The sequence below is a fragment of the Crocodylus siamensis genome, chromosome 1 (genome assembly GCF_052110815.1).
Source record: "Crocodylus siamensis isolate JL-2025a chromosome 1, ASM5211081v1, whole genome shotgun sequence".
Lineage (NCBI taxonomy): Eukaryota > Metazoa > Chordata > Crocodylia > Crocodylidae > Crocodylus > Crocodylus siamensis.
In genome coordinates, this window is record NC_143395.1 from 118771599 (window position 1) to 118783906 (window position 12308).

General features: G+C 41.5%; 1 protein-coding gene across 1 annotated transcript in view; it reads left to right on the forward strand.

Annotated features, from left to right (window-relative positions):
- The window catches only part of AKAP12 (A-kinase anchoring protein 12), a 107460-nt gene that overhangs the window by 61009 nt on the left and 34143 nt on the right, over positions 1–12308 (forward strand). The window contains exon 2 of the mRNA XM_090041414.1: positions 4635–4752. Within this exon, the coding sequence (XP_089897540.1) occupies positions 4635–4752 (118 nt within the window). The remainder of the gene's footprint in view (positions 1–4634; positions 4753–12308) is intronic.

Here is a 12308-nt window from a genome sequence, read left to right on the forward strand (position 1 = left end):
AATTCCATTCTGCCATAAAATTTGCATGGGCTGAAATTTTGCATTCCTTGACCAGCCGTTGGCGGACAGGGAATGTGACAAGATAGCTGTATCTCAGATTTCAACTTCCCAGCTGTAAGGTTTCATTCCCAGACAAAAAGCTTCAAGAAAGAGAGGTAGGTCAGTTAGGACCTGTCATTAAAAATAAAAAAAACAAACATTCCCTTTCACTTCAGATAGCAATCTGCAATCACAATAATACTAATAAATAATAATCGTATGCATTCAAGTTGCTTAGAATGCATTCAAATGCAGGACCTTGTGTGACAGCTCACAGTTTTTCATCTGCAAAAAAACATGCTGTAGATTTTGAATGCATGCGTGATCTGTAGAGAGTATAACTTGTAGAGAGTGTGACAGTGGAGTTTGTGGTGGAGGTGATGAGCCTGGGAGTGTTTCGTTGTTAAGACAGGTGTGAATTTATATTGCTTGGCTTGTGCATGAAGTTAAGCATATGCACATGTTTGTAGGATTCCATTTGGATTTGTGCCTGCATTTGTTTGGGGATTTGTGCTTATGCTTATATAAATATAGCAAAACATGCTTCTGTTTATTCTGACAAGCTTAGTATAAAGAAAATGCTGAAAATTTAATTTTCAATTTGACAGTGTATTTTTGTAGACTTCATTAGCGAATCTAAAATCACTTTACAAACACTAAGCCTCTGTTCTGTTTTTCATACGTTTTTACAATGGAATTTAAAAGCTTAACATTAATACTGTATAGGCTTGCAAAAGAGGTTATCAAAGTCTACAATTTGTTTTGTGTAGGATTATTATATTTTTACTCTTTCTAAGTGCCTGTGTTTTACATTTTGTGCAAAAGATGATGTGAGAAGTGGGGTTGTAATCTGAGTGTTGAGCTGCCATTTCTTCTATTTAATATCTGGTCACAGCATGTAAAAACTGTGAAGTCAGATTATTCCATCTGTGGCATTAGCATTAAACTATATTGGTATCCTTTTTCCTGGAGCAGACCAGGCAGTTATGAAAGGCAGCTTTGAAGGGAATGGGCAGGCCAGGTGGAATCAATTTGGCTCAGTTAAGGGCTTCTGAACAGAGTATTTTGAACCCTAATATACTCTTCTTCGAATGGGGGAGCCAGGAGTGGGTGAAGCCTGTCTCAAGCTCGGGGCTTGGCAAATGAGAGGTTTGTTGAACAATAAGAAGCAGACCTAATGCTCTTGCCAAGTGGTTTGTATATTGCTTTGAGATTCCATTGTAACTGGACAGTTGCTAGCTAATCCAAGTTTCTCCACCCCACAGCTTGTTTTAACAGTCTGAGAAGAGATTTAATCAAGAATGTAGGACCTTTCTCCACCTGGTATGGTGATGATTTTGCTCTTTGTTTGAAAGGTGGCATTTAGCAGAAAGCCCTTCATTTAATTTGCAATTTTTAAAAGCAGATGTTATTTGAATGTGACTAAGTTTGCCTTTTTCCTTAAGGACCTTTTAGTTTGAGTCTTTAGGGAAGGAACTTTGAAATCAATTGAAAAGCCAGTTTCTATAAAAAAAAAAAAGTTGAAAGTTTTAGATGCTTCTTAATTTTGTTGTACTTTCTATTAACTATTGTTACTAGCTCCCTATTAATAATATATATTTCTTCCAGTAAAAGGTCCACAAAATAATGAAAACTGACCATATTTGAAATTATATTGTGTACAAACTAAGAAAATGAGTAGCAGATATTTTCCATTTTAAGAGGTAGTTGTAATAACTGATATGACTAAAAGAGAGTAATATTGGGTAAAAAGCACTGCATACGAAAATACGATTGAGCAGCTCTCCTAATTTTGTATGTTTTTTTCTAGCAATTTGTTCCCATAAAAAGATAATGTTAATTACATGTAACTTACATTTTAAAAATTAACCTGTAAAAATATTTAGAAAGAATGCAGTGCTTTGGTTGTATGCATATATTCCTTATTTCTTGAATCCGTATAAATATATATATTTTTTTTCCTGAGACAAGGTCTGTATACATAACTGAGATCCAAATACTCCTATTTTATTTCTGGACTTGATTACAGCAGGAAAATTAGTCTCCACTTTAGCAAATACTTAAATCTCTGTTTTATTTCATTACCATGAATAGTTCCGTTGATCTCAAGAAGACTGTTTATGATAGAAAAAGTTAAGCATCCTAGGCAGGTAGCAAGAGCAAAGGGTTGTTGCATAATATAGGACTGAAGTACTCTTAGGGTATGTCTATACAAAAGGGGAGAGGAGGGGAGTATGTTTTTAATTCTGGTTTATTAATCCATATTGGCTAGCTAATTTTAAAATAGCAACTCAAGGTTTTACCTTGGTTTAATAGTAGTTGCATTCAAAACTATTGAAGGAGCCTAGCATTAAAAATGAGCTGCTAAACCCGAGTTATCTTGCCTTCACTTCTGTTGTAACTTAGAGGTTATCCAACCAAATAAAAGAACAGGAATGCCCCTTTTTTACAATGTACGTGTACTGTTCCTGCCATGTTATCTGTCTTTGCTCCGAGCGTAGCTAGATGTATGGGTGGTGCATTCAGTTTTTTCTCTAGTCCAGGTGCTGAGCAAAACCCAGCGGTGGGAGATTTCTTAAGAGGACCAAGGTAGAGTCCAGTATCAACATGTCACGAGTAAATCAGTCTCCTGCCTCATTTTCTCAGCTCTAAAACCTGATAAAAAATAAGTACCCCTGCACTTTCCTGCAACTTGGATCTGAATTCTGTAGTAGAGTATCCTGATGGTGTTTAACACCGAAAAATGCAAGGTTCTCCACCTTGGGAAGAAAAACCTGCAGCATCGGCTCGGAAGAAAGAGACTTGGGGGTCATCATTGATCACAAGATGAACATGAGCCTGCAATGCGATGCTGCAGCTACTAAAGCGACCAAAACGCTGACTTGCATCCATAGATGCTTCTCAAGCAAATCCTGGGACATCATTCTCCCCTTGTACTCAGCCTTGGTGAGGACACAGCTGGAGTACTGTGTCCAGTTTTGGGCTCCACAATTCAAAAAGGATGTGGAGAAGCTTGAGAGAGTCCAGAGAAGAGCCACACGCATAATCAGAGGTCAGGAAAACAGACCTTACGACAACAAGCTGAGAGCCATGGGGCTCTTTAGTCTGGAAAAGCGCAGGCTCAGGGGTGATCTGATGGCCACCTGTAAGTTTATCAGGGGTGACCACCAGGATCTGGGGGAACGTTTGTTCACCAGAGCGCCCCAAGGGATGACGAGGTCAAACAGTCATAAACTACTGCAAGACTGTTTCAGGCTGGACATAAGGAAGAATTTCTTTACTGTCTGAGCCCCCAAGGTCTGGAACAGCCTGCCATCGGAGGTGGTTCAAGCACCCACATTGAACACCTTCAAGAGCAAATTGGATGCTTATCTTGCTGGGATCCTACGACCCCAGCTGACTTCCTGCCCTTTGGGTGGGGGGCTGGACTCGATGATCTTCCGAGGTCCCTTCCAGCCCTAATGTCTGTGAAATCTATAAAATCTAATTTCTCGGTCATTACAGGGCTGAATTTTTGCATGGGTTTTTACTATTCAAATTTGAACTGCTGATGACATCTAGAAGAGAAATAGAAGAAGAAACAGGTGATTTTTGGCAGCCTGGCAAGGGTAATTTGGAACTTTTGTAATTCAGGAAGATGTGAGGGAGTTCGTTATTTTTTAAGTTGTGCAGGGGATGGTTGAGGATGTAGCCTAGGGGTGGGCAAAATATGGCTTATGGGCCATCTGAGCCATGGCTGTCAAAGACTGCCCCACCCAGCCCCAGCATCCCGGCTCTTTAAAAAAAACAAAAAATGCCCTGCACTCACCAGTTGCTGCAGCAGCCTCGGGGCTTCTGGGGGCTTGTGGCCGAGCCCCCTCCCCCACAGCGCAGGGCAGTAGGGGGCAGTGGAGATTGCCCCCTGCCTGGCAGGAGCCGTTAAGTGTGGGGCTTTTTTTTTTAAAGAACTGGGACGCTGGGTCTGGGTGGGGCAGCCATTGATGGGGCCAGGAGAGTGGGAGGGGGATGGGGCCTGCTGTTTGATTTGGAGATTCAGCAGCGGCCAAATCTCTGAATCAGATTCGGGACAGTGATTTGAATCACCAAATTGAATCACTGTTCCCCAAATTGGCTGAATCTGAAGTGAATACTAGCTGCTTTGCACAGGCCTAGTAGTTAGCTGTGTTATTCTGAAGACAGAGTAGAGAAAAAAAGAGTTTTTTCCCTGCAAATAAGTAATTTAATATAACTGGCTATAACATACATAAAATCACATGGTTACATTTATGGTTGCACGTGTTCACTATGCCACAAAACTGACTTGGCAAGCTTGTGGGATGTGACTACTGTTGTGACATCAGGTCATCTATTGACATGCTGAAGCACACTTTTAACCAAACTGTTTAGAAATTACTTTACTCATTTAGGACATGGACCCCAATTTCTGACTGCTAATTTTCTGGGGAAAGATGCATAGACACCCAAATAAATACAAAATATTTTGTGGAAGAACAGATGGAATTATATCACTGGCTTGAAACTGATGGTGCATTTGTTTTCTCTCTTTCTCTCCCCCTCTCCCTCTCCAAATATCATCCTACCCCTTTCCAATGCAGCTTTTACAGAAGAATGGACAAATATCTAACATTAATGGATTAACAGAAGAGGAACTAGAGCACACCCTTCAGCAAGGGGAGACCAGTGGACAACAGACTGATACTGTTATAACAGATGGTAAGTAAGAGTTTACAATAAATGGATAGGTTATAAAGGGCTGGAATACAGAAATTAAAGTTGTTCCCAAAAAACTTGGGAATTTTTCAGGGTTTATGTTCAAAACAGAAAAACCTGGATGAAATCAGGATAAAGGGAAGAAAAGGAAAAACATCAGTTTAAGTCAGGGAAAAAATTGGCAGTGAGGGAAGAAGAGAGCAAGGCTGGGACTAGGGAAAGGGCAGGGCATGATGCAGCCCGTTGGCAGCTCCTGGGGCTGCAGCAGGGAGCAAAGCAGGGGAAGTTGTCAGTGAGTGCAGGGTGGGGGGGTGCAGCTGTTGCGGCTACTCACCCCCTGGGAGGGCTGTGGGCTGGGAGAACTTGCTGGGCTCTTCCTGGAGAGCGTGTACCCCCATATCAGCAGCAGGAAGCACATGGTGCCATGCCCTGCCTTTCTTCCCTGGCTGTGTTTGTGCCCCTCCCCCTCTGCTGCAGCAACCTGCTGCTTGGCTGCCCTGGCATTTGGGGGGACAGAGGAGTGGCACATGGCCGGATGTGGAGCAGGAGGATCCAACCCCAGCACCATTACCTCCCACCCCGCCCAGGGTCGGACTTGGAAGCGCCATACCCCCAGGCAGTGGCTCCAGCCACAGTTGCCCATGTGGAGCGGCTGGGTATAGCACCTGCTGCAGGGAGTGGGGTCATGCTCTCCTGCCTGCCCCCTCCCCCCCCACGGCAGGGTTCCCAGCTCCCAGCGCCCAGAGTGGGGCTGAAGCCAGAGCTGCCAGGGTGCAGCTCAGACCTACCACCCTTGGAGCGATTCCTATGACCCATCCTGCCCGGAGTCAGAGCCCCTGGGAGCTGCTCCAGCCACCCTCCCCCAGCCCCCACGCAGCCACCCCCACCCCTGCTCCGGATACGGCTTCTGCCACCATCTCTCCCTACATCTGGCTAGAAACCTGTGCTTCAGGTAACTGGCACGGTGGCATTTTTAGTTTATCAGCAGCACCCATTTTTCAGTTCAAATTCCTGTTAACCAGCATGAGTGGGGAATGGGCTGTTCTCTATTCATGCTGATTAACAGAGATTTGAACTGAAAAACAGCAGCACCCATTCATGGTCGGACCTGATGACCTGTTTAGGTCCCTTCTGACCCTAAGAACTATGAAACAGTTGTAAATCAGTAAAAACTGAATGACTTAAAAAAATCAGGGAATTTATTAGTGAAAATCGGTAAAAACTGAGAATGCGGAACGCTAGCTATAAAGCATAGTGTTCCAGTTTTTGGAACATATGAAGTGCAGTATTTTTACAGGGAACTTGTCTTATCGGAGCATGCTAACATAAGCTTTGGCTTTACTGAATAACAAATATATTGCAAATTGAAACTGCAAATTGTTCAAGGGTACCAGACATACTGTCTCAGGTTCAGTTCTTCCTTTCTTTCACTTAGGGTAATCAAATCAAGCATTGCAGTCACACTGCTTCTAACTGCCTGTATAATGAATAGGTGAAGGAAATTCTTGAGTAAACTTTTTAACCATACATGTGGAAGAAGCATGGTCAGTTTGCATCTCCTGACACTTAAAGTTTGTATTTCCTGGCTATATCTGCTCCTTACATACCTACTCACTAGTGTCATTTTTTAAGAAACCTTTTCAAATTTAGAGGAAGAGTCTCATCTCTGTTTTTGACTGTAGATCTATTTATCATCCATGCTGCAAATAATAAAAATATAGTGGTTTTTCTTTCAGCTAGGATACTTTATCCCACCTTGTCCTGGGGCACTTCTTGCTGTACACCTGGCTACTGTGGATTGTAAACTGTAGTGTCATGATTTCACTATATCTACAGTGTATTTGTATGTGTCTTGGAAGACATCTTCCCAAATGTATTGCAGTCACCGAGGAAAGGATTTGTGGGATAGTATACACAGTGCCATGTATATTCCTTTTAGTGATAGGACAACAGCCTGATTTCTCTATTACAATGATTTTCAACCAGGGTGCTACCTTGGAATCATTTCAGGGATGCTGTGCAATGTTATTAGTGTTAGGTTTGTAAACATGATTCACAAGATAAACCCAGAGTTTTCCTATAGCAGTCCAGTGTTAACATTCTGACCTGTTGTGCTCTTTCTGGTTCTTTACAACATAAGAATTTTTCTACTATTTTTCTGCACTCAAAGAAAGAGTAAAAACTAAGAGCTGGCCGTGTGTGAGAGGTGACTCAAGTCTACCGAGGGGTGACTCAAGAAAAGTGGATAACCATTGCTCTATTATTATCTGTTGTCTGAGTCTATCTAAAAAAAATCACTGACAGCTGCATGGTATCTGGTTCAAAAAGAGTCTGAACTGGTTAAAGAATGCTGTTTCTTCAGACTTCAGTCAGTAGCACTTTTAACAAGCTCAGCTCACTGCTAGCACCATCCTTCTTGTGCTTGGCTAATATTTCTCTCACCCAGACTCAGCTTGACCTTTAAAATAAATACCAAACAAAAAAGGCCTTCATTTGATTGCCATTTTCAGTGACCTCATGTTCACACATGAACACAAATCCTTGTTGGCAGTGACTTTGACACTAGTAAGAAAACTGTTGGCCTGTAAGGATGTATAGATTAGATATTCACTTATATGAAGATGGTTTCTTTCCAAATCTGATTTAATTAGCAGTTTTTTTGTTCAGCATGGTTGGCATGTCAATCTTAGGGATTGTATTTTCCATTAAGATGACGGCTATCTGAAGTATGCCAGGGTTCTTAAGAAATCTACCTCTTTGCTTTTTTTTGGATACTGTTTGGATGCTATTGCTACTTTTATACTGAGACATCTGTAGTATAAGGAGACATCAAAAGATGAAGGCTAATATCATGGCTGTCATTTTGTATGAGCTGGTTGTGGATATGTTTTCATGACCTGCTACTTGGTTTATGTCTCTCAGACTATTTTGACCAACATCAGACAATCTGCCTGTATGCCATTAGAAGCACCATTGCACTGTAGGCAAACTCCCACTTTTAGCTGGGACCAGTTTCCAATGCTTCAGAAGAAAGTAGGGAAACCCTTCCTCCCTAGAAACCATATGCGTAAGACCAATAGAGTATAGAAGGTGACAGTTACCTGGGAGAATAAAATCCTCTGAGGAATGTTTGGCTTCCATTTTTTGCTTCATGGATTTAACAGATCCCTTTTGTTTCATATATATCATTGCTAGTCAATTGCTTTTCATATCACTCTTAATGTCTTGTAAGATTAGCTTGTCACACACTCTGAAGACCATGAGGAGATTCAGGATCAATCATCCCCTTCCATTGTGTGGCACATGCACAGGGAAGAAAATGCATTACAGATGTGCCATGCAGGTGAAAGGGGCTATGGCTACAGACCTTCCCTGTGATTCTGAATGCCAGTGATCTCTCAGAGCTCACTGACATGTCACTGCAGTTCCTGTCAGAGCTTTGGATGTGCTGTGACCTTGGTCTCACAGTACAGACAGTCAGAAAGCCCAAGGCTGAATTGATTCGGTCTTTGCAGATTAGTTTAAATTGCACAGATTGAGCCAATTAGCAAATGACCAAACATTCACTTTTGATTCAGAAAATGAAGCCACATGCCTGCAGTGGCTCAAACCAGAAGCCTGGGGGCACTAGAAGTATGCCTGCCAGCCACTGCCAAAGGGAAGGGAAGACAGAACCCCTCCAAGGCTCTTACCTCCTCCCTGCTCTAGAGGAGGGGGATGACCAGGCAACATGGAGGGTGAGGGTAGCACATTGGAGGGTGACGGTTTAAATCCTCTCCCTGGCTCACATGGGATTCCAGCCTGGGGTTGGGTGTGCCTACCAGACTTCTATCCCCTCCCCTTGATGGGGGGGAGGGCAGCTGCTGCCAAACTTTAGAGTGGTGGGGTGGGGAAAAAGGTAGTGGAATTGGATTTATAAACACTTGAACAAGAATAGTTCTTTCTCTGAAGGGAGCATATATTGAACACAGCACTTTGCAACCTCAAGCACATGACAGAACAAACAAAAATATTTGCCTAACATAAGATACAGCCTAGTAAAACATAGTGAGAGCACACACGGCATAGTCTAACTTAAAATGGGATGTAATAAACCAAAAAGACAAGAGTGTTTTTCTCCATTAAAGGAGAAAATCCACATTTTTCCATGGCAAATGGAAAACTCGGATTCTTGGTAAGGACTAGTTACTACCACGTGTCTGCATCTCCAACAGATCCCTAAGGATAGCCTTCCTGACCTATACTTGTGTAGTTTGTTAGGCAGACAGAATATTGTGGAAGAAAATCCTGTTTCTTTTCTGACTCACAAGCATGAGGCATTTTCCGTTAAAAAAATTAACCTGGCCTATTTTATGTCATAATTGTTCCTTAGCACATGGACCAGTCTTTTGTCTAACATAAGCAACAGCAAATATAGTAACACAAGCAAGCAACACACAGAAATGAGCAGGCATCTGACTCATGAACCACTTAAGTCACCCTGTGCCCAAATTAATTTTAACTGCTCCCTTAATTTAACCACCCTCATCTCTGACAGCGAATTTGACACAACTATTAAAGCTATCAAGGCTGCTGGACCAGATAAGATATTCTCAGAATTTGTTACCAAGCTTGGAACCACAATGAATAGATGGCTTCAAAAATTAATGTATAAATGTCTAGAAATAACAGACTTCCAAAAATCTGGAGAAAAACCGCCATCATTGCTATCCTGAAACTCAGTAAACCAACAGAGGATCCATAGAGCTACCAACCCATCTTACTACCCTGTGTTACATACAAACTCATGAAGTGAACAAGTTGGCTTTTGGAAAAAAAGCAGTGTACCACTAACCAAGTTACTTTACTTATATCTGACGCAGAAAATGGATTTGAAATGAGGCAGAAAATAGGTGCGGTCTTTATTGACCTCACAGCCACCTATAACACTGTATGGCATCAAATATAAAATTCAGTCTATGATACCTGACTGCAAGCTAAGCACTTTCATCATGATCATGATCTCCAGCAGATCATTCCAACTCACTACCAGCCAAGGAGAAAAAAGCAGAGTACAAACTATGAAGAATGGAGTCTTCAGTGGATCAGCACTAGCACTAGTACTTTTCAATGTATATACCTGCAAATGAGATGCCTGTGTAAGATCTGGCATTGGGTACAGCTCAACACGAAGCGGCTTTGATCCAGAGGATGGAAACAAAGCAAGAAAGAAGAAAGCAGCATGCTGTAAACTTGGACTCCAGCTCAGACAACATATAGATCTCTGAAACTAGTAACAAGCTGTGTCACTCTCTAATTCAGCTTGTCAGCTGTAAATGGATTCATCAGGTACATGTACACCATGATCGAGACAATCGATGGTTGCCTACTAAAGATACACTTCAGACTTCCCACATACAGTATCTAAGTGACACATATATACTGATGATGTCACCATAGTAGCCCAAGGAATAGATGTGACAGAATTGGAAAAGATATGGGATTCATTGCTGTCTCCACAAGTGGTGTTTAAAGGTGGGCATCAATAAATTGGTATCTTCACTCTTCCACCTGGACAGTCATCAAGCCATGAGCACACTGAGTATAAGAGTAGGCAAGCACATGCTTCCCTGTGAGCATACCCCAACTTACCGAGGAGTCACATTAGACCATTCCCTCACCTATAAACATCACACGTGCACTGAAATATGCCCCAGCAGAATGTTTTGCTCCTGCATGGTCCAGACGTTGTCACACTAAAAAGGTTGACACTGTACTTAACAGTGTGTTGAGACTCATAACAGGCTGCACAACTTACAGATGTACTGCACCCTGGGGCTTTAGACCAAGTGATCTAAGATGATAGATCCTAATATCATTACATTCAATAGAGGCAAAAGATGATGAAAATCACCTGCTCTATTAACTGTTAACTGAAGACCCAAACAGGTGGAGGATTAAGAGGATTAAAGTCATAAACTGTTTGTACATGAAGCTCACAAGCTCCTGGAAGAGATTGGCAATGGTGAACCAAACCCTTGAGCAGCAACAGAGTGGGCCAACTGCTGGGAAAGGTCAGACCTACAGCATTTTATACCAATGACCTTGACAGACAAGCATGGGTCAAGCTGAACAGACTGAGACCTGGATACGGATGCTTCAAAACAACACTTCACCAGATGAACATTTTGGACAGCACACTGTGTGAATATGGTGTCCAACACACAGCACAGCACTTCATCAAAACTGCAATCTTTACAAATGCCCAGGCAGGGCAGATGGAATCTGCACATTGAGCAATAGGACCAGCCAGTAGCTCATAGATTTAGAAGTTTGTATCTGATGCCATATGAAAGAAGAAGCAGCAGCCCCAAATTATCCTCAGGCCGAGTTTCTCTGGATCCATCCTCCCAGAAATATGTTTTGTTTAGGAAATGAAGTACATATTTTTTTCATTCTGACTGTATTATTAATTTAATTGCTTAGCTCATAGGAAGTGCTCAGCACTTAAAAGGCACAAATATAATGGCTTTTGCCTTGCATACAATTTTGGAATCATTAGGCACGATCAGATTATTTCTCCACTGCTAAATATCCTTTCTCTAATGCATGTGATTCTTTGCAGACAGCAGCTGATTCTTTTACGTGTGCATACCCTAGTGGTATTGAGTTGCATCTGCTTAGGGCTGCATTTACTGTACTGAGCCTTTTCTAAAAATCCTCTGGTGTTACATTTTAACTAATGATATTTCTGTTTGTCACATGTGCTAAAAATGTCAGTGGTCTGCCTATGAGAATGGCCTTCTTTCCCTTTATTTCCCTCGTTTTCTTAAAGTGATCATTGAAGGTTTTTTCATTGAAAGATATTTGCAGACAGTGCTTAAAAAACTGTTAACTGTTATAGATGCGGGGCTTCTGCTAAAATGCTTTTTTTGTGTAGCTTGTGAATGGGGGTTAAGTGACAATTCTAAAAATGAATGATGATGGGAAATTACAAAGACTCATAGATTAGAATAAAATGGACCCCAAATTTAAGTATGTTCTACTTCTGAGTAAGGAGGGCTCCAAATGCTGGTTGAGCTGGGAAGACTAGTATCACGATTAGAAAAATGAAAAGGTTTAACTTTTAAGCAAAGTTTTAGCCTGGTCTTGCAGTATTACACACAGATTCAGCCATGACAAATTCACAATTAATGCCACATTAAAAAAAGATCATGAAGCACAGTGACAATTGTTTAACATTAGTACTTTGTTTCATTAGCTATTTTCTTTGGCACCTCTGCCAGACTGGGAGAAAGATTACTCTAAATATTTCATAGGAAGCAAGTTAAACATCAGGTTTTGGTATATGGAAACAACCTACAAGCAATCCCAGTGTACAATATCTTCTAGTAGACACAGCTGTGGACTACAACCACCCTTTAGAGAAGGCTTCCTTTGCATTCCATATCCTGCATTCCTAGAAATAATAACATCATTTGTTCTTTTTTTTAAAAAACAAAGGAAAAATTATGCGAAGTATTTAATGATCTGTTCCTATAGCCTATCTGTTTTTTTCCAGCAGTTTTTGTTCTCATGCT